Source organism: Girardinichthys multiradiatus, chromosome 1 (genome assembly GCF_021462225.1).
Source record: "Girardinichthys multiradiatus isolate DD_20200921_A chromosome 1, DD_fGirMul_XY1, whole genome shotgun sequence".
NCBI classification, from domain to species: Eukaryota; Metazoa; Chordata; class Actinopteri; order Cyprinodontiformes; family Goodeidae; genus Girardinichthys; species Girardinichthys multiradiatus.
In genome coordinates this window covers 44,171,141-44,193,417 of record NC_061794.1, presented here as the reverse complement: position 1 = coordinate 44,193,417, position 22,277 = coordinate 44,171,141, and the positions used below count along the sequence as shown (strand labels likewise).

Sequence of the window (22,277 nt, the reverse complement as noted above, 5' to 3'; positions counted from 1 at the left end):
GAATGCTGCAAGTCACTGACTGGATGCAATCTGCTGGGTTTCCTTAGACAGAAAAACTTTTTATCCAATTTGAATAAATAACTGAATCTGACTGAACTGTTCAATGGTTAGGATTAATTGGAATGTATGTACCTGACTTGAAATCTGTATGATTTGATTGAATTGACTTAGTCCATTTTAAAGTGACCCTCCTTTCACACAATGCAACAGGAAACAACACTCTCCAATTATTTTTACCTCTGTCTTCCTCCCTCCCTGTTGGATGGAATAAAGGGGAGTCAGGTTTAGCCTAAACCGGCTCAGTTATGGTTGAGGTGCAAACACACCCTCCATTTCTGCTACCTTTGCAACCCCAATCCTTGTGGTTTTTGGTATAACAATGGCCACCAGTGGGCTCTACATGGACAAACTTTATCAGTTTTTATTTTACTTAGTACCCCTACACATAACCCATTCTAAAATGGCCAAACTCTAACACTCAGTAGTTTATTCTAACCTCTCCAACAACCCCGCACCATTCAAAACCCTTTGTGAAGTGCTTTGAGACGACATGTGTTGTGAATCGGCGCCCTATAAATAAAACTGAATTGAATTGAACATTTATCAAACCTGATGAAAAATACAGACTTTAATCTGATGGTATCTCCTGATCCCCTGCAGAGAAAAACGAGAATTGTTTTGTTTTAAAGGGGCATTGTCTTGCAAATACTGCCATCTACTGGTTAAGTTAAGAAGCTTCTCAAAACAGAACCATTATCAGAAACATTTACAACATGTTCAAAAAAATATATGAATGATCCCGTTCTTTTTTGTTTTTGCAAATACTGTAATACCTCACTACATTTCAACGGCAATACATTGAAGTAAACATTGCATGTCAAAAAAAGACACTGAAATGAGACTCAGAGGTTCGAGATCAAGTGACCCCAATTTTTAATCCAATAGTTAACTTTTTATCAAATCTGAATCAGCCCACAGCAGCAACAACCTGTATTTTAGCTGAAATAGCTGTAACACACTATCATTTGTCATTCTGATAAAAAGGTGGTGCAATGAAAACAGATGTTTTTAAAGTGTTTATTTTGGCAAGCACCATTTGAAATAGAGCAAATTTGTCATGTGCTTATGTTATGTGATGAAGAATAAAATTATATACCCATGCAAAATTCCCTGTGAAATGTACATACGTATTTTTATTGCAGAAAGATTAAGTACAACTCAAATATTTCTCACTTCTTTTTTTTTATATTTTTAACTTTTTTACTAATGATTTATTGTTCTTTGAAAGTTCTTTTGCCCTCTTGGATGTTTTTATTCTCAGCTTTCGGTCTATTTACCAGCATCAGTTGGCTTGTAGAGATTTTAAACTCGTCACGTAGTTGTCTGGAAATGTTTGGCATGTATGAAGTTACCATAAATGGTTTCTTCTAAAATCAAACATCGGTACAAAATCAAAGTGAGTAGAAAAAGAAGAGATAAAAACAAACCAGGAGGATAAAATCCAAAACAAAATGTTCTGTGCATCCTGATATTGAGTTGGAAAAAAACATTTTGTTGTTTTGTTTCAGGTTATAAAGCCTGTTTACAATGCCTCCCACCATCGCCATCATATATTTCATGTTTGATGTCTCTTAATGCTTGTTCGTCCTTGTTTTCATCAGTTATTTAATTATTGAAAAGGAGCATCTGGCTTCCTTTTGTTGTACGAAACAAGAGGAGAAATCCTCATGTGTTTTCAGTCTATTGATGCTCCAGGCACCATTCGGCCCCATGCGGGCTCCTGTTGCCTACACGAGTCCTTAGATTTTCATATGAGGTCCATATGTCCTTTTACTGTTTCACATCAGGCAAAGATGCAGTTCTGCTTGTCCCTGGTCCCTTTCATACAGTGGTGACCCTCATCACCACCTCCCGGTTGGCGGCAGCGCTAATCCGCGGGTCATTGGGCCTGAGTTGGCTCAGAATGTGCAGGATGGTGTACCCGCAGTGGTGGTTCAGAATAGTTCTTAGCCTCCTGCTCTGTCGCCCACCGCTGCTGCTGGCCAGGCCGTGAGGGTTACTGCGAGAGCCGCGGGCACCAGTTTTACTGCTCGAGCTCAATGGGTCGCCCAAGTCTTTTGATTTCTCATAGTTCAGTACTTTCCACTGCTGATTGACAGCCTGCCATCGTTTAAATATTCGATACACCGATGATCCCTCATGGATGATGAGGCCTGGGTGAGAGAAAAAAGCACAGGCAGAGTGAAGGACAACTTATTTAAGCTGCTGAATTCTTGCTGCTGTACATCAAATGTTTTGCTAAACAGATCTGGTAGATGCTCTCAGCATCATGAGCGGAAATATTCAATCTCAACTGTGGATGAGAATAGACAGTTGGCAAAAATCACAGCGCTGATATTTCATGCCATCTGTTCTCAGCGTTGTCTGACTCAGGCAGCTCATAATTACGCAAGAACAGTTGACCCGGTCACACCTTAAAAACAGTCTCTTGTACTCTGCAACATCATCAAAATTTGTTTGGCTTTTAGTGTGCTTGTTGTCTCCTCCCTTGCACCATCTGCCAACTCACTTGCGTAATTTTGCAAAGCACCAAAATGTAAATTGTTTGTCTTATCACACTAGTTTGTCCTTGCATAATGTAACCTCCACTTATTAATATTACTGTTGTAGCTCCTGTTTTATATGCTACTCTTGTTCTTGTGTAATGCAGCCCTTGGCTCAGTCACCTAAACTTTCTCCCTCTGTCCCTAAGTTCCTGCTGCAAAAGCTATTTGAGACACCAGAGACTGATTACATGTTTGCACAGTTTGGTGTCAGGTTTGCGTCATGCCCCCCGTTACCTATGCAGACGATATCCATGAAGCCGTACATGCCATAGCAGATCTGGAAGAGCAGGTCTTGCCGTTGCCACTTGGCAGAGGGGCTGAGAGAGGACCAGATGAGCCAGGAAATGCTGGCGATGAGGAACAGGGAACCCAGGATTATCGCTGCAATCTGTACCTTCTCAATCACCGTCAAGGAGATGGCCTGCCACTGCAAAAGAGAGGAGAGGCTATGTGTAAGACTTGGGAGAAATTGATCAGATCATTTACTCAAGAGAAGGTACAAATTTATCCAATAAGCACATGTTTACAGCAAGGAAATTTACTATTTGTGATCTAAGCTGACCTGATATTTTGACAAGTAAATTAAAGTGCTATCAAGGATCGATCCGATTTGTGTGTAATTTGGTACAGATGCAGAACAGCAGTTGTATATTAAATAACTCAGTTTGTAAGGTGCTGGAGAGGCTTGTAAGAACTGACAGAGGTGGTTTCACAAGTGCAGAGATAGTAAGATCAGAAAGTTGCCAATGCACCCAACAGTGAGTTAAAACAAGTGAAGGTTATTTGAAGATGTTTATTTAACAGCGTTATCTGCATTGAATCTGAGTTTAATTAGGGTTCCATTGCGGATTTGCAAAAGGCCAGTTGGTTGCATCCCTCTTTTGCCTGGCATATGAAGTGTACTAATGTCACAGTGGTCTGAGGCTGGAACCAATGGGCATGACAAGATGCCCAAACGAGTCATAAAGGTTATGGTTTCCAAAAACTGAATACACCAAAGGAAAACTGTCATATTGTGCAGCAAGCATTACAGAACAACATGACATTTGTGTCCGCTATCTGAACTAAGGTACAACACCCTTTCCTGCTTTCAGAAGTGGCAAGAGTTGAATTGTGGGTCCACTGTCCCATACACAGGTTGCCATTTACCCCAGAGAAGAGGCAGCTGCCTTCGGAAAGATATGGTAAGCCGAAGGTATAAATACAGAAGACGTGTGTCTCCTCATATCATGTTCTGCTGAAGTAGATGACTTCTGGCTCTGGTAGTGATTCAGTGGACCCTGATGGCACAGATTTGCCCTTAACTCTCTTCTTCTGCATGTCTTACCCTTCCTGAGCCAGCACCCTGGTATAGTCTTTCAATCAAACAAAGTCCATCTGCACATAGCTCACATGTCTTCAGACTATCTGACTCTCCACCATCTTTAATTGACCCAAAACCACAGGGGCCAAGTCCAAACCAGTGCCTTTCTACGATATCGCTTGGGTCTGTTCCAGCTGTTGGTCAGCTTGAAGCAGGACGGGATACATCAACTGAGCCAGGGAGCCTGCTGACATTTAACCATCAGTTAACCTGTATACCTGCTATTATCCAATGGACCTGATTTTGTGACCAGTACAATACAGTCGCATGTACCTTTCTGCATGTCGAGTTTTATATTATTAATTTGTGCAGTTTGGTTAAATATATTAGATGTCTATTTCCTGTTTTATAGTAACCCTAGAACATAATACTGCTGCAGCACCACCATGAGTTGAATTTGAATGCTTTACCTTTGTATTGTCTCATCTGACTGAAGAAAACCTTTTCTGCCTTTCTTTCATGTAATACTTTGCTACGAGCAGCTTCCAGTGCAAGGCAGATTGTGCTTCGGTGGTTTTGGGTTGTTCCTGAGGCTCACAGCTCTAGCATGCCCTGCAGTAAATATTCTTCTAAGGTTTTGAGAGATATTCATTACTTCTGTAAGTCTTCTCTTTCTCAGATCTGGCTGGACCTCCTTGGACTGATTTTACCATGTTGATCATTCCAATGAGGACTGCCATGCAAACGCTTTCATACTGGCACAGAGCAGCTACCAGCTGCAATCACTCATGAGCACTAACAGGGACCAAAGAGACCTGGCAAGTTGAAGAGCATTTTGAAACTTTTCAGCACCGTTGATTTTAGGCAGAATGAATGATATGTTACATATAGAAAAATTATATGTTATTTTGAACTTTTTTTAATTTCAGAAAACTCAAACTAAATAAATAAAACAACTTTCTGGGGTTTAACATGTCCTGTGTATGTTAAACTTCTGAATCCCTATAAAATATGCAATATTAACATCTGAAATGTTAAATGAAGATTTTTAAATAAGCAGAAGGTCGCAAAATTTTATTCTGCAATTTAATTTCCCATCATTTACATACATCCACTCATTTTCAAACCAGCACATCCAAATCAAACCACTCGTCTTCCCAATAGGTTTTGTTCTGTGTGTCTGAAAAGACAGCAGACGGACGGTGACACAGAGGGAAAATTTGTCAGCACAATATGGCAAACAGTCCTCCACAGCAACAGCCTGTGATTTGTTCCAGCAAAGACCGATCGTTCTGCTGTTGCATGTATTATTATGAAAGGTCAGCGTCAGCTCTTTTTACGTAATGTTATTTTCCTAAATGTTTCCCATTTGAATTTGAAGAAATATCAGTTAACAGGAAGTATTTTCTTCTGTTTTACAAACTGTTTCCACACATGAAGGTTTGTTCTCCTCAAACATCTTGAACACTGATTAAAAAATTGCGTTGGACTGGGTTTGCTGACTGGTCAGAATCAAGATTTATTCAAAGCTGAGGAAAAACGTGTTTTGTTAAATTCAAGTTCTGATATGTGCACAGGTTTCCGAATGTTCAGTGTTACCTGCAGTGGATTCTTGGTGCTGATGGCCAGGACCTGGTACTTGAAGTAGCAGAGCTCACAGCTCCAGGAACCCCTCTCACTGATCCATCGGATGAGACAAGGCTGATGAGTGCAGCGTACAGAGCCGTCACAGCGGCAGGGACTTAGCAGCTCCCCCTGAAGCACACATATGGTAAACAAGATATTGTCAGAGTGTTCTTACAATGAAAAAGCATGAAATTTGCTGCAGGTCTGGAAAAGCTTTTTGTAGAAAGCAAATAAAGCAAATATAAAAGATGGAGTTTGGGTCTTATCTCATACAGCTCTAAATTCAACATTTTTGCCATTGATATTTGAGTTGTGAGTCATATGGAGCTATGTAAGTGACTGATTTAAGGACAGTTTTTTGGTAGCGTAGTAAACCTTTAAAAGGCCAGGAAATGGCTTCAGTTCGTTTGTCAGCGTAACTTAGTACACCTTCAAAAGAGCGGGGAATTACTTCAGTTATTTTTGCTAGCTTGGGCTACTGCACAGTTTGAAAAGAAAAGGGAAGCTGTTGAATTTTTTCTTTTTTAGCTTAGCCTTTCAGTCCTCTGAAATAGATCTCTGGTAGGAAACAAGAACGAGTTTCTATTTATTTTACCAGTAACATAAATAATTTGAGAGGTTTCAAAATTCTTCAACAGTGGATTGTTATTTTTTCGTACACAACTACTGAGCACATTTGGCCATGTTGCTTTTACCAAAAACTGCAGCGCCTTGCCAGCAGCTACCAGGCTTCATCGTGCAAGTTGGGAGGTCTGTGAACAACTTGTCACACCGATTCATATCTCATAGTTAAATCCAGACGAGCCTTTTTAAAAGGAGAAAAAGCACCAATAACATAATTTTTAACACTGAAAGCCAAACTCTAATGAACAACTATCACAAACGAGTAGATAAAGAAAATTGAGGAATAAATATTTTTTTTACTACAAGTTTAGTAATAAATGACAGCTTAGTAACCACTTAAAGATTGAAGTGGCATACATCAAAATACATTGAAATATTCTCAGAGTAAGGTAGTAAAAATACATAAGTATAAACAAATCTTAGTAGTTTGCAATAACAAAATGTGTGCACAACACAGCCATATGGAAACAGACTTCATTTTAGTTTCTGATGCAGTACATTAGCTACTTGTGATGCTTTTCAGATGGCTTTGGTTTGTTATCAAAAGCTAAATTCATGACATAAAGGAATAACTAAGCTACAACGTCATAACGGGCACAAATGTTGTGCTTTCCAAATGCTACTTCAGTGGTTTCTGTTGTAGTTGTTCAAATAGTTTTTAGATTATTGAGTAAGTGATTAAATGCTGAATAATTAATTTCTTAAACATAATTTATACCAAAAACAAGTTTTGTTATACTTCGACTCAAATGATCAGCTACATTTATTTCAGTACAGTCGTTGCACAGGTAAAGCTGATAAAGAGTGCAACTGAAATCACTATAAAAGAGGAAGAAATGAACTTGAAACATCTCAGATCGTAGCCCTAATGACAATCTGTGGTCAGTTCCCTGAAAGCAGCAGGAGCCAACAAACAAGTCCGCGGTATAAGAAGACAAAATGGGTCACCATCAGTCAGGATTTGGTCCAGAGGTTGATTTCCAGCATGTCCGAGAGAATCACACAAATTATGAATGAGCATCAGCACTGGAAATATTATCTCCTCAAATACATTTACTAATAAAAACATCTGATGTGTTTTTAACTGTTCTTCAGTATACCATGGAAATGTAACAAACAACAAAAACCAAGGCTGGAGTTTATTTTTAAGAGCCAGGCAGGTTGGAAAGTCTTTAGGATCAAACTGTCTCTTCAACACCACAGCAGCACCTGAAGCCTGTTGGCCCATCCAACACATTAAGGATGACTGCATTCAGGCTGTCACCATCGCTCAGCATCACGATCCCCACGTCCTCAGACGGCTTTGCTTCCATGCCACTTTTTCTTTTCACTTGATTTCCAGCACCACTCAATGAAAGCTTTGAAAAGAGCATTGTTGTGGGAGAAAACTCATTATGAATCATAAGAGAGTCAATGAATGGACACAGCTTGATGTGAAGTGAATTCGGCAACTTAACACACTGCACTAACGGCAGGGTGTGTGAGGCATCAGGGCAGGCAGGTGGAGGTGAGAGTAGCTTCTGAAACCGATTCAATAAAACTCAATTTCAGCATATTTCAGCATGAACAATAACTCCCAGATAGTACAAACACAAGCAGACATTCAGACAGGTGGATTAACACATTAAAAAAGAAATAATTTGGCACTCACAGTGACATAGGAAAACGTACAGTGCTGTAAAAAAATATTTTTCAGGGATTTCTTCGTTCCTTTTGTTTTGTTATCATTTTTAAATGTTTCAGATAATCAAACAAAGAATAATATTAGATAAAGACAGTTTAAATAAATATGTTTCCCTATATGAAAATGTAATAGCCCCAGTATTGAATCATGAATTAAGCAAAAACCTCAGCCACAGCCAGGCCTGGTTGCTGACACACATGTAGAATCAAAATATTAAAGAGAACCTGTCTGACAACACGAAGCAAGCAAAAAGATTATAAAAATCAATACAGCATGCCCAAATTAAAAAACAAATTCAAGACGAAGTAATTGACATCTATCAGTCTGGAAAGGGTTAAAAAGGCTCTTGTGAGGCTTTCGGACTCCAGTGAGCGACAGTGAGAACCATTATCTATAAATGGAGAAAACATGGGACAATGGTAACCCTAAACTAAAGTGAATTGACCTAAACAGGTTTGAGTTGAACTGAACATAACTGAACTGATATTAATTAAGGTGAACTGATTTAAACTCAACTGGTTGGCTAAACTATAATAAAATATGAATTAGCAGGTTAATATGTTGATAATAGGTTTAGGATGTAAGTTGTGTCTTAGGATATTTGAGTTTTTATTTCTGTCACGTAATGTAGACACTATAATGTTTTCTGACAACTAATACTGGAGTGTGAGAGCACTTCATCTGATTCTTAGTTAAACAAAATGACAGTCAGTGCTCTTCATACTAGATAAAACTAGCAATGATCCAATTTATTAACCAAGTGTTTTGATTTAAAAAAAAAAAAAGGTTATTTAAGAAGGTTACCGTCTGTTCATGTCTGTCTGGGTCGATTATATAAAAAGCCTGAATTTACAGATGGCGGTTCAGAAAAAATGAACCAGCATCTTATTACATTTATTGGCAGGAAAATACTGCACCTGCACTGACACAAATAAGGCTTTTTCTGATCATCTGCACTCTTGTTGTTCTCCCATCTGGCTCATTTGCCCTTCTGACTTATAATAAAAACACGTAAGCGTCCCAATGCATGAAAAAAAAAAGAGTCTGGCAGATGAGCCACATGCCACTCATTAAAATAACTTGCCTGCTGACATTGTGAAGATAACACAGAAAAGGTCATACTATATATGAAGCAGTAAATAAAAAGCCCATGAAAGCAAGCATTTCTAAAATGTCAAGTTGTCATAGAGAGGTCTGCAAATGAGTTTGTGTAAGAGTGTGTAATAATAACATAAGTGTTTAAAAGTTGCAGATTTATATCATTACCTCAGACTGGAAATACAAAGCACCTTATCGCAATAATCGAGAGCAAAATTCAAGTGTGAAATCTTATTATTGTAAAGTACATGCTAATTGCACTAAACCACTAATTTAAGTACCTCAAATTTATTCAGAAAATCTCATGAAATGATTGTTTACGTCATCATGGTGTGGTGGCATGCCAATGTGTAAACCCTTAAACTAAAACCTTGCTGACGCACCTCCTGGTTCCTGTTCAGCATTCATTCTTCTTGAGTTCATACCTTCCATCACTTTTAGTGAATTTTGATTCACATGTGGCTACAAGGTGGCACAGTTGGTAGAACTGTTGCCATGCAGCAAGAAGGGTCCTGGGTTCACTGCCCCGTACATGCATGGGTTCTTTCCAGATACTCCATAGTCCAAACAAATCAAGGTGAATTGGTCTCTATAAACTGTTCATATTTATGAGTGTGTGCATGGCTGTTTGTCCTGTGTGTCTCTGTGTTGTCCAATGACGGACAGAATGGCGTCCTGTCCAGGGTGTAGCTCGCTTCTCGCCCAATGACCCCTGGAGAAAGGCACCAGCCCCGTTGTGGCCCTCATGATGGATGGATGGATGGATGGATGGATGGATGGATGGTATTTTAACTGGTGTGTGTAGACTATTGAGAGCCGCTGTATAGCACTAGACCAGGGGTCTGCAACTTGCGGCTCCGGAGCCCCATGTGAGGAGATTTAGTCCCTCCACTGTAGCTCTTAATAACTTTGGCTAAAATGACAAAGAATTGAGCAGTATTTGAAAATAAAAAGGTAATTAAAAATGTTAGTTTTATCAGTTTTTCTTAGGTGTTTTAATGCAATATATGCATTACATTTCCACAAATAGTGTAAGCAAGTATTTTTTGTCAGTAGGTTGCAAGCTATGTGCCTTTTAGTCATTTTTACTTTATTTTCTAAGAAAATTAATTTCCGTTTAAATAACATGTAATAAACCTAAAAACAAAAATAACATTTTTGGTCTTTAATAACCTAAGCTAATTAAATTAATAGTAGGTATTATTAAAAGAAGGTGCTTATTTTGAAGAGTCATGGTGCTTTTGTGGATTTAAACAAACTTTGTTTAGCTGGATTGAAGGCAACAATGGTTCTTAGGCTTGTAACAGTTGCTGGCCCCTGCACCAGACAATGGCGCCCTTCTGAAACTGAGAGTAATCAGTCAGAGGAGACCGGCTCCTTGGTTTAACTCAGAACTGCAAAGGTTGAAACACAACCTGGAGAAACATGTCACTAAATGTCAAGCCATAAAAAGCTTTGTGAAAGACTAACATAAACTGAATTTGGATTTTGGACCCACTTTTCTTGTAAAGTGCCTTAGGATGATATTAGGTGTAAATTGTTGCTGTATAAATAAACTTTATTTAATTCAGTTGAATTTAGTTGAGTGAGAGTTAAAAATGAGCTCTGTGATTCAAAGTTATATATGTATATATATATGTTATATATGTTGTTCTTGGAAAATATTGATAATCCTACTTCAGGATTTCAGGATTTATATACATTAACTTATACACCAAAGCAAAGGAGTTAGAGCTGTTTTGATGGCTAATTAAAACTAAAATTGTTTCTCTTTTCAACACAGGTAAGCATAGCTGCAGGTAAAAGTTTACATACAGTCCTCCACATAAACGTCACGTTGACTATGGGCTTTTCAGGATGTATTGAACTTATGGAGGGGAATGATTATACAAAATATGCAACTTCAACCCCTTTTAAAAATGTGGTTTGAGTGAATTCGTTTGAATTTAATGCAGTTTGTCTTTAATCCAAACAGGGTCAAAATTATACATACATTAACAAAAACATTCAAATCCCTCCACTAATATTTAGTAAAATGTTGCAGACAAACCACATATTTTTTCTGAAGCCATAAACAAACTTCTGGGATGATTCTGGCTGGATATTTGAACACTCTTCTAGGCAGAATTGGTTGACCTCGTTTAAATTGCCTGGTTTACTGGCATAGACCTGACTTTTAGGCATAGTTCATACATTTCATATGCAGGACTGAGGGCCATTACTGAATGCCTACCAGATCTATTCCAAAACCAGTTTTGATTTGTGTTTGGGATCATTTTACATTTTACATGATCATTTTGCATGAACCAGCTGTATTAACATTAAACTAATTAGACTCAAACTCTCTCCACTAATGGAAGTAAATTAGTTAGGTTGTTAAGGAACTTAGGGAGTACCAAGGCTCATAAACTGGAAAATGCTAGAACACCAGTGTTGCCCTCCACTGTGAAGAAAGTTTATTTTTACCATGGAATGAGAGGGCTCTGACCAAGAAAGCACGATAAAAAATCTGCAGCTGCTCCTACAGACAAGCCAAATGCCGTAATGAAAAAAAGATTTTGAGGTGAGATGAGATAAAAAATTCGGTATGTGGCCACAATCACAAGAAGAGTGTTTAGAAGAAGACAAGGTGGGACTTCCAAACTTAAGAGCAGTGCGCCAACTGCCGTGCATGGCGGTGGTAGTATCATGCTGAGCATAGGCACCTGGAGAAAGCAGATAAACTGCTCCCTCGTTTCAGTAACTGGGGGAACCAACTTATGTATCTGCTCCCCAATGCTTTCATCCAAAGAAATCTGATTGCTCCCTTCAATCAGACAGATTTACAAAGTCTCTGTTGATTCTCATTAACACGAGGAATAATTAGAAATAATTACAAATAAATAATTAAGAGCTGTCTCAGTCTGAGTACATAAAAGTCATTTTATCTCAAAGTAATTTATGCAGTCAGCAGTCATGCAGAGAAAAGGTCAGTCAGCTTTAGCTGCTATAACTGCATCTAACTCACTCACTCACTCACTCACTCACTCACTCACTCACTCACTCACTCACTCACTCACTCACTCACTCACTCACTCACTCACCATGAATCTGGTAAAACACAAAATTATTGTCGTAGGAATGGGATGAAGAGGAGCTACATCCGAAATCTTCTTCACCTCAAATCAGCAGCTTGTTAAAACATGGATACAATGGGGCGTTCCTCCAAGACTGTGATCTCAAACCTTGGTTAAAGCAGGCTAGCATTAGGCTTCTGGTTGGCCCGACCCATTTATAAAATTGATGGACTATGATTAAGAACCAGGTCCATGTCAACGAAGCCAAGCAATTTAAATGAGCTCCACGGGTTCTGCTGCGACGAGTGGTCAAATATCCGGCCAGAATAAGATGTGTGAGTATATTTCAGTTTAATTTTGACCACGTGGAGATAAGAGAAAATCTACTATAAATCCAAACTGGTCCATTCAATTCTTGTTTTCAAAGATCTTTCCATCTTAAAAAAGAACTGTTCAAATGCACCATTAAAAGCCCAAAATAATCATGCTAATGATGATTGTGTGTAAACATCTGTCCCCAATGTAAAATGAAGCAAACGATCTTCACACTGTAAATGTACTAAATTAAAATCCTTAAAATAAGGCAGAATCTGAGCTGTCATGGAGATTATGTGTTGTTATTAAACGATTGTTTTCCATTTATAGTCTTTTCCTGCACAGAAAGGCCAAACAACTTGTAAAAACAGAAAACAACACATAAAAGGTCACATCTTGTCTGCCATGATCAACTCACAGTTATTAAACGGATCAAATAAAAAACAAACTGAGCAAGCTGTGACTTCTTCCTTTAAAATGACGAGAATATTAATATTTTAGAAGACAAGGCTTGTGTTTTTCAATAGTACTGAAATAATCACATAAATCATTTAAAAAAGCTTCTGAAATCTTTCATCTTGACAAAATCCTTCTTCTTAAAAGAGCTTGATCCAAAACAAAAGATCCAGATTTCTAGTGTCTATATTCAGATGAGGGGTTCTGTTCCGTATTTGGGACAGCAGGATGGTGGATGTGGCACTGGTCCAGTATAAACTGGGAACTCATTGTGATGTGGGAACATGTCACCCACCACAATAGTGGGACTTGTTAACCCCCACACACTCATCACCAAATACGAATCATTATAATCTGGAAGCACAAATGTTCGTCTTTCAAGTGAAACAAGCCTTTTAATAACATAATTACATTTAAAATGATGTGAAATGTTGATTCTTATCCACCGTATTCCTGGTGGTGCTGCTGGGGGATCGAGTTAGCAGCTTCCAGTACGATAGTGGCAGCTGCAGCAAAGTGGTTTGGGCATGGAGTGAGATTTTTTTTTTTTTTGAAGTAACTAGTTTGCTGCTTAGCTAAATTTCTTTTTTTTTTGGTCTGTTAGGACAATCACGCACCTGTGGAGATGTCTTTTTGAAGCTCGGACATGTCAGAACCTGCCTACTTATGGGGCTATTTGCGGCTGCACCTTTGATCAAACAGAGCTTAACCTGTGGCTTTGACTGGTTCATGTTAAAGACAAATTGGTTTCCAATGGACAAGGAATCAAACCGAATCTAGCTAAATAATCTAAATTTAAAGCGACCACTGAACACCCCGAGGTAAAAACCACCCCGCTGTGCTTTTTACTTGTAACCTCAAACCAAGGGAGGATGAAAATCCTTAGCCCATGTTATGGTTGGGCTACAACTGACCATCAAGGAAAAACGTCAGCTTCTGAAAAAGATTAAATGCGATGCTGAGAGCAGATATGCAGGTATGATTTAGGTTCCAGAAGTTATGTCCTTTTATAACCAGCACTACCACAAAAGTGTATTATATTCCCGTCTTTCTAATCCTGACCACATTCTCTATCTAACACAGAAAACTACTACTTAGAAATGCGCGACTAATGACATCTCAGTGATTTGACAGTATAGAAAATGCCAAATCAATACCGAACTAAATAAGAATATTTATCTCTGTTCCTGTCTGTAGTAGTTGAGGAGACAAGGCAGAAAAATGTGCTGGCATCAGAGTCCATTTCTTCAGGTTGTCCTCCACCAATCTTCCAATCTTTTGGAGATGAAAAACCTGGTATGTTGATAATATCCCATTTAAGATGCATTTGCTTGTTTATATTTAAAACTGAGACCAGAAAATCTGGACAGTATTCACAAAATGTTTCATGATCTAGGAATAAGTTGGATAATATTCCCAAATATCCCCAAATCCAAATTAATGGATAGTTTTTTTTTAAGAGGGGTTCCGTTTATACAGTGTCTTGGTTTCTGGTTTCTGTTTATTTTCATTTAATTTTAGCAGATTCGAAATGGTAGAAGAACAATAGTAGCCCCAACAACCGCTGGTTACAACCAAGGTACGCAGAATAACATCTTTGTAATCAATACAATGAAGCAGCCAGGCTCCCCAAAATTGAACAATAACAGATGGGAAAGATGTTTCCTGGTCCAAGGAGTGTCGATTTTAGCTGTGGATTTTAGACAGTAGGGTCAGAGTATGGTTTAAACAGCATGAAGGCATGAATCCATCCTGCCTCCTCTCAACAATACAGGCTGCTGGTGATGGTGGAGTGTAGGGGTTGTTTTCATGGTAAATTTTGGGCCCCTTGATCATCTTTAGGATGTGGTGAAACGTTAATCTCTATCATGAACAGCCAACATATCTGCAGCAACTGTGTTATGCTATTGTGTTGATGTGGAACAAAATCTCTGGGGACGGTTCGGACACCTTGTTAAATCTATGTCACTAAACATTTGAAGGCCAAAGATGCTATAATCTGGTAGTAGCAAAGTGGACAGTGAGTGGATGTATATTTTAAAATATCTAAAGGCATACATAAAGTACCAGGACAATATGGGTTTTGTGGCGCTAGCGGCCTCTATTCATTAGCGGTTTGACAGGAAGAAGGGACGGAGACGCAGTAAATGTCCTGGGGATCAAACCGGGACCAGTGCATTGAGGACTATAGCCTCCATGGTGAACCCGGTCTACCACTGAGCCATGTGCACCCCAGGACATCGGTTTTTAAAATGACCAGGTTTGTCTGAGCTCCTGATGTCCTGCACTTTAACAATGTGTGCAGGACGTTGTGAGACAAACAGGCCCACCGCTTCAGAGAACCTTCACCATTCTTAAAACTAGGGATGCACAATATGTCTGCATTGACAATGGCATAAGACAATGTTAGTCATTTTTTAACATATTGGTATCGGCCTGATAAGTAAAACTGGGTTGATATTACCAACTGATGTTTGTTTCCACCATGTTGCTGTTGGGAAGTATTTCGGGGGAGGGTGGTGGTTGGTCATGTGCTATTTGTTTGGTGAAGTGACAGCGATAGTGATGCAGCCCAGGATTGTGGGTTTTTAATTGAAGCAGAGAAGCATTGTAGCTGTATGGTGTTGAGAGTATAGAAATAAATATATCTGTGAATATCAGTTATTGGCCATAACAGCAATATTAATAACGTATTTCAATGAAAGCCCAAATGTACATATCAGTACATCCCTGCTTAAAACATATCAGCTGCTTTTCCATATATTCATCTTACTTGGACTGTTAGTTAAAAGCTTAATCTGTGTCTCATCTGTCCAAAGCCTGTTTTAATTAAATTCCCAGTAGAGTTTGACATATTCCTTATGTTTACCTTTTGTGATAGTAGGACAGAACAGACTGTCTCCCTGGCAAGCCTCTTAAAAGCCCGGTGGACCGGTAGATGGCATCCAATGTTTGTAATGTAGACTAGTGAGCCCAAGACGCCATTTTCTACTGCTGTTCTTTAACTTAACCTTCAAGATTTCATTTTTAACCTTCCTGGCTAAACTAATACAGCCTCTGGTCACAGTTCAAGTCATTTTAAACCTTTTTTTCATTGCTTTGACTGTCGACACTGGCAGGGTGCAGAGGAGCTCTGTTCTTATAGCTGTTTCTGGACTCAGGAAGCTCAACACACATCTGCCTCACTTGAATGCGATATTTTCTTGTCTTTCCTCTTTTGAAGAGTGGCTAAGAAATGTCGCATCATATTTATACCCCAGAGAAACAGGACTAATCAAAGGTTCCTTGAAACTTGGATCAAGCTAAATGTTTAATATATTTAAACACACTTTACTTTTATTTTATATAAATTATTAGTGCTGCCAAAAATTGTCGCACCAGAGAAATTAATTATTTCTAAATAAATGACTTTTTCTGACTGAATACATTTGATGGGTTATATCTGTTTTTGCAGTGTGCGGCTGTAATACTAAAATAACATTTATTTTAAAGTTGTTCACTCCTCTTCAGGTGCTAAAAATGTTGAAAAAATCTTTAATCACTGCTTTGATCATTTGAGTTTTTGTCTGTGTTTTCTAACATGCAACAGTGGAGAAAAGCAACTGTCAGTCATTAGGAAGACAATGTGGGCTTTGTGTGGTATTTGCTGACCCAAAAGTGAAAACCAAATACCACAGCAAAAAAAAGAATCAACCTCAAAATAGCAAAAAACACAAATGCTGACCCTTACACATCCATAAAAAACCCCACGCTGCACGATGTAGAATGGGCTTGTCCCTTGAGGCCACTTTATAGAGCACAAGGGCGTTAATTTGGTGTGTCACTTCATGACTAAGAGAGAGGTCTGCAACCTTTAGACCAGACATTTTTTAGTGTGGAAGTGGCCCGCATGAGCTCCAAACCGCACGCTAGTCTGGAAACACACTGCTGGCAGAAAAGGGCATCTTAAACTCCACTCCACCTTACTCCAGTTGTCTTTGCTTCCATTAAGAGGTTTGGAAAAGCTTATGTTAACATAGAGAAAGCCGGGTTTAGGCTCAGCATCACCACCAACAACCATCCAGGGCACACGCTGACACCTCTGACAGACAATTAATAAGGCCTCGTGCTCAATGCGGCCCGCAGAGCCAGGCGATTGCGTCTGTAGGTAATTGTCCCGCTGACAGGGACATGATCCCCAGCCCCTGTTGTGACCTACTTGAATAATAAAATAAGAATGAAATGGCAAACGTGAGCACCCTCTTCCTTGAGCCCCGAGGAGATAAACAGCAAGAAAACGGCACGCTGTGGTGGCAGAAACAAAGGCTAAATGAGAGCGAGGAGCTGATGTTGTAGTAGTGCAGTTCTGGGTTTTCCCTCAGTGCTTTGTTTGCTCGCTCTTTGTCTGTGCAGCTAAAAGAGGCAGCTCAGAGCCACGTTGCTCGATGAGTCAACTTGCCAGAGAGCCCGAAGCCTGAAAAACATGCACCTTTTTATTAAGGGGATATGTGTGAGTGGGCAGGGACGGCAATCTGGGCTTGATTCCTGTCTGTGGCATCACACGACTTGAATTGTATATTCAAAGCCAGCCTCAAGTGTTTTCCACTCTGTGTCCTGCGGCTCTACAATTTACTGTTTCACAATCCAAACTCTCGGGCAGATGTCATATATTAGCACATGGGCTGTAATAACACTGTATGGCTATCTTTGAGAAGTGACTAAATGGTAATATCCATCTGTGCTCCTGCAGGATTTACAGTGTTTCTAATTATCTCAGTGTTCAGAGCTACCTGCTGAAGCAGGCGGCACAGGTTTCTGCACATCTGGTGCCACCAACATTTGGCCACAGTTCAAAGACGCGCACTGATTATTGTTTTTCTTCAGACTCGTGCACAACACCAAGTAAAAATAAGAGCTTGGAGCAGGCTTGGACCAGTGAGAGAATCTGGCAATATGATTACTCTGACTTAAAATATCACTGTATCCCTATTTATGTTATATCTTTCTACCTAAATTTATAAAATAGTCTTATTGCTATTATTTAAAACAAAAAAGCCTAGTTTCTGCTGCTAAAATAACTTTGCTTAATGATTATTGCTGTTACAGAATAATTTCAATGCATTTTAAGACAAGTTTATTATAAGCAGGCTTTTTTCCATGTGTTTACGTTGAGTTATACCTGGCTTTGGAATATGTTTGTTTGATTGCTTTTATTTATCTGCTTTTTTATGTATTTTATTGTATTAAATTCCTCGCTACTGGCATTTTGTTTATCATTGTGATGTTTTTGCTTTTTTTCCTCTTCTTAACTGTTTGTACTGTTACTTTGTGAATTCTGTTAAATGTGCTGTATACCTTTATAGTTTCTAATGATATTACTATTATTGGAATAATGTTACATTTAACATTTATTGTTTGTTGTTTTCATTTTGATGCAGTTTACTAACTGTAGCTTTCAAACAGCATTACTTTAATAAGAGTGACAGGTGGTGCTTCGTTAGTTTCCCACTAAAGACCTCACCTGTTTTTTTGAGAGCATAATGTAGCAGCCTAAAAGAAGCTGCCCGGCAGTGCACAGCAACAAGTCTGGAAGGGAAAGTGTTGCTTTACGAAAAAACTGATTTGAAGAGATTTCTATAGCTGTATGGAGCAATGATTACCTCTGCACTGCCGCTTTCCCACGTTTTTCTGTGCACTGCCAGTCAGCTGACTGACAAAAGGCTGCTCCACCTTCTAATTCTGCTAATTTAGCGGCTGTTTATTTTTTACTTTTGCATAAGCCTATGTTAAAATATATATATATATATATATATATCAAATAAAGAAAAACAAAACAAACAATTTATTACGACTGGAATAATCGTGGAATCATATTTTAGCTAAAATAGAATATTTTGTTAAATAGATCAACTTATACACATGAAATTTTTGTAAAAGAAAATATTGAAAAAATTGTCAACAACCAACAGTGTGGTTATTTTATCACAGTGTCGATAGGGTAGGGACATATATACAATATAATATCAGTAAATATTGGTTATAACACTAATATTAATCAATAAATGTTGTTGATAACTGTAATAATCAGAATAATATTTCAGCAGCAGTAGGAATAATTGTCTCGTATAGACAATGAATGGATGGAAATTATAGTACCTTTCTGTTTTAAATATAAGCAATATGCTCATGTTATTTATCAATTTTGAAAGTGTTTGCATTAATAACACCATACAGTGAAACTATCCACTGTAAAAAATAGTTATATTGTTTTAACTGTATTGTTCTGTACAGCATGTTTGCAGAGTTAGTGTTTTCACAGTAAAACCGTTGTGTTCCTAGTAGTTTTATGCTGTTTACTCTGTTTGCATCCCATTACTGTAGGTTTATTGCATCCTCGGAAACTTCTTAGCCATAATTTAAATTACAGTAATATTAACTAAACAGAATAAAACAACCAGGCTACTCTTCTTGACTTAAATAGAATATTTTGTTTTGGGGCTCTTCACTTCAGCTCTTGCGGTTGAGTGTCTTTTTTATTTATTTTCATATATTTTTATAATAACCTGATTTGAGATCAATCAAGCTCCAACCTGCTTCCCTGTTCCTGCTGGAGACAAACATCTTCACAGCGTGACCCTGCTGAAGTAATGATATCTCCATTATGACTTCTAGTTTACCTCTATGCATAGTGCTTTGCATGTAGGCCAAATCGTTTATTTTTGTGTGACCAGAGCACCTTTTTCCAGATGTTTGATGTGATAGCTTGTGGCAAACAGTGAGCAGAATGCCTTCTTGCCACTTTTCCATAAGGACCAGATGTGTGGAAAACTACTAGTGGTCCCGTTAACATTTTCGTCCAGCTGTGGATTTTCGCAGCTCCTACATAGTTACCATGGGCCTCTGGGTTGCTTCTCGAATTAATGTCAGTTTAGGTCAACTTCCTTGTCTTGGTAAGTTCTTAGTGTCTTAGTGGTGCCAAATGCTTTCCATTTTCAGATGATGGACTGCCCAGTGCTCCATGAGATGCTCAAAGCTTGGGATATTATCTGAAAAGGGGATTGCATTTACTAGTTAGGTGATTAATTGGTTGCACTGGATTTTATTAAAGGGTTTCGTATTAAAATACAAGCGTGCGCCACACTTTTAAGATTTCAGTTTGTTCAAGATTGTAAATAAGAAATTCCTCCCACTTCACAATTATGCACACATTGATGTATTAAAATAATTTGACATTAGAGCCAACATCATAAACATGAGTGACCATCACATGATCCCTGGCTGCTCATCATGCTGTGTGACACATGCAGAAACAACACTTTGGAGGATTATTGTGACTCATGTATATTCAGTCCCTCTCACCCTGTTTGTCATCCCGCAGCAGACCTAATTGGCTAACTTTCTTTGTTGCCATGCTGGCCAGATTTCAGATTGTGTGGGAAACATGCCGCCTCTCTGCCGCTGACTAGATTACTTGTGAAAACAGTGTTATTGAGATAACCGGATCATGTTATTAGAGGAGTAGGGGAGGAGGTTGAAGGATAAAAAACACAATAGTTGTCTGTGAACTGAAGCTGTGCGGCACAGAGTGTACAAGCTCTGGAAGCGAAATGGTGATCTGTGATTTTTGATCTATTAAAAATCGAAATGCTTGTCAGAAACAAAGGCCAAATCCTGGGTTTGTCGAGTAGGTAAGGAGTAGGTGGGCGTTAGAAGGAGGAATGTAGGACAGGATGATCGTAAGAGGCGAGTTCTTGCAGGATCACAGAAAACAAATAAAAAAGTACATGTAGGTTAGGTAGAATAAAATCATGCATTATTAAAAGTAGACGTGTTAAAACCAACACACAGCAGTAGGAGCCGCGTCTTTACCTGCTCGGGGCCCTGGAAACAGATCCTGCACTGGGGGGTCCGCAGGCTGCTGGCCGTGCTGGTTAGGGACACGGCGTCCAGGCCCACCTGAAGCTTGGGCTCCTTGTCCTCGAACGCCAGGCTCCGGGGCCTCGGGTCGCTGCCGTAGTACTCCTCCTCGTCGTCCCGGGAATGGCAGTCGACGAAAGGCGGCCAGCCGCAGCCGCCCATCCCCAGACCCCGCATGGCGTTGGAGCGTCGATCTGTGTCTGAGCCGGACTGCCGTGAATCGGATCGCATAAACACCAGGACCTTCAGTTCATTGAAAAACATGCGAATCCGATACTTGAACATTATTATTATTATTATTATTATTATTATTATTTTTATTCCTTTATTATCACATTGAGAGCAATAGGCTTTGGCCCTACTGATGGCATGTGTGTCTAAGCCAATGCGGATGAAAGATTTTCCCTTTCAGCTGGCCGACTCACTCTTTCGATATTCATCACTGAAACAACTCAGCAAACATTGTCTACATGCATTTCCCACCGCACCCCAGTAAACATCACAAACTGGTGTCCATTTTCTTCGCTGCTGCTATTTCTTTTTTTTTTCCTCCAGAAACGCTGCTGGGCTTGCAGCAACTAATATTTATATATATACAAAATAGACTACATGTTTTGCTACCCGAAGCAGAAGACTGCGAGAGAGCGGACTAGTGGAAGAGAGAGCAGCACAGAGCCAGGAAACAGAGGATGGGGTGTAAAAAACAACGACATGCCATCCACACAGTCACATCTGGGACTCTTGTCAAGAAACATAATCCAGAAAGAAGGAAAATAGAAAGATGAAATAGAAGTTTGCTTTAGATGTGATTATATCTTCTTATTTTCTTATTGTCTCTCAGTGTCAGATCATGGTCCCCCCTCTTTTTCTACTATTTTTCCTCCCTATTTCATCTTCTTGTTGTAGCGACCCTGGTCGACCCACGAAGAACCGGAGCCATTCCCCTCGACAATCCACGTCGAGATGAAAAACACGTCCCTCGGTGTTCGCATCTTCAGGAGCCCCATGTTTTCAGTCTCAGCTCGATGTCCATCAGCGTTTCTGAGCGATCCACGTCTAAGAGAGAGAGGCGCAGGGAGACAAAAGACAGCTTACTGCTGGAGAGGAAGGGGGACTCGTGGCGAAATCACGCAGCGTGATTATTGGAACAGATATGTGATGCTGATGAGACTGCTGGCGCTGGTTTTCTTCCTCGAAATGGTCGGCTTGGAGATTGAGCCGCTACTTCCGGAACAGGGAGGGGGAAGAACTCTCCCAGTCATCCTGTAAACAGCGAGCCATCCTCTCTCTGTGGTCATCCATCCATCCTCCAGTGGGGGAAAGCGCCTCTCGCTGGGCTGCCGGCTGAGCAGGGGAGAAGAAGCTCTGCTGGAGGCTCTATTATTGACCGACCGCTGTCCAGGGTGCTGAAAGTCCCTGCCACCTACCCCCTCCTCACTGATGACGTGGACGCCACATGAAATGGGAGCCCGCGAAATACAAACCGCACCAAGACCCCCACCACCAACCCCCAATGCTGCTCTGCTGTGAGCTCAAACGGTGCTGTACGAAAAGTATTTATCCCCTTTTTGCTCTTTTGCCACCTTCACATGTTTCAGATCATCAAACAAATT

General features: G+C 39.5%; 1 protein-coding gene across 1 annotated transcript; it reads right to left on the bottom strand.

The window, feature by feature from the left end:
- Positions 1 to 902: 902 nt before the first annotated feature.
- marchf9 (membrane-associated ring finger (C3HC4) 9) lies at positions 903 to 22,090 on the bottom strand. The gene is made up of 4 exons (XM_047378347.1): positions 20,617 to 22,090; positions 5,509 to 5,664; positions 2,841 to 3,033; positions 903 to 2,213 (listed from the first exon to the last, which is right to left on the bottom strand). Exons 1-4 carry the CDS (start codon positions 20,947 to 20,949, stop codon positions 1,882 to 1,884), a joined length of 1,014 nt encoding a protein of 337 aa, XP_047234303.1. The 5' UTR covers positions 20,950 to 22,090; the 3' UTR covers positions 903 to 1,881.
- Between the last annotated feature and the right edge of the window lie 187 nt (positions 22,091 to 22,277).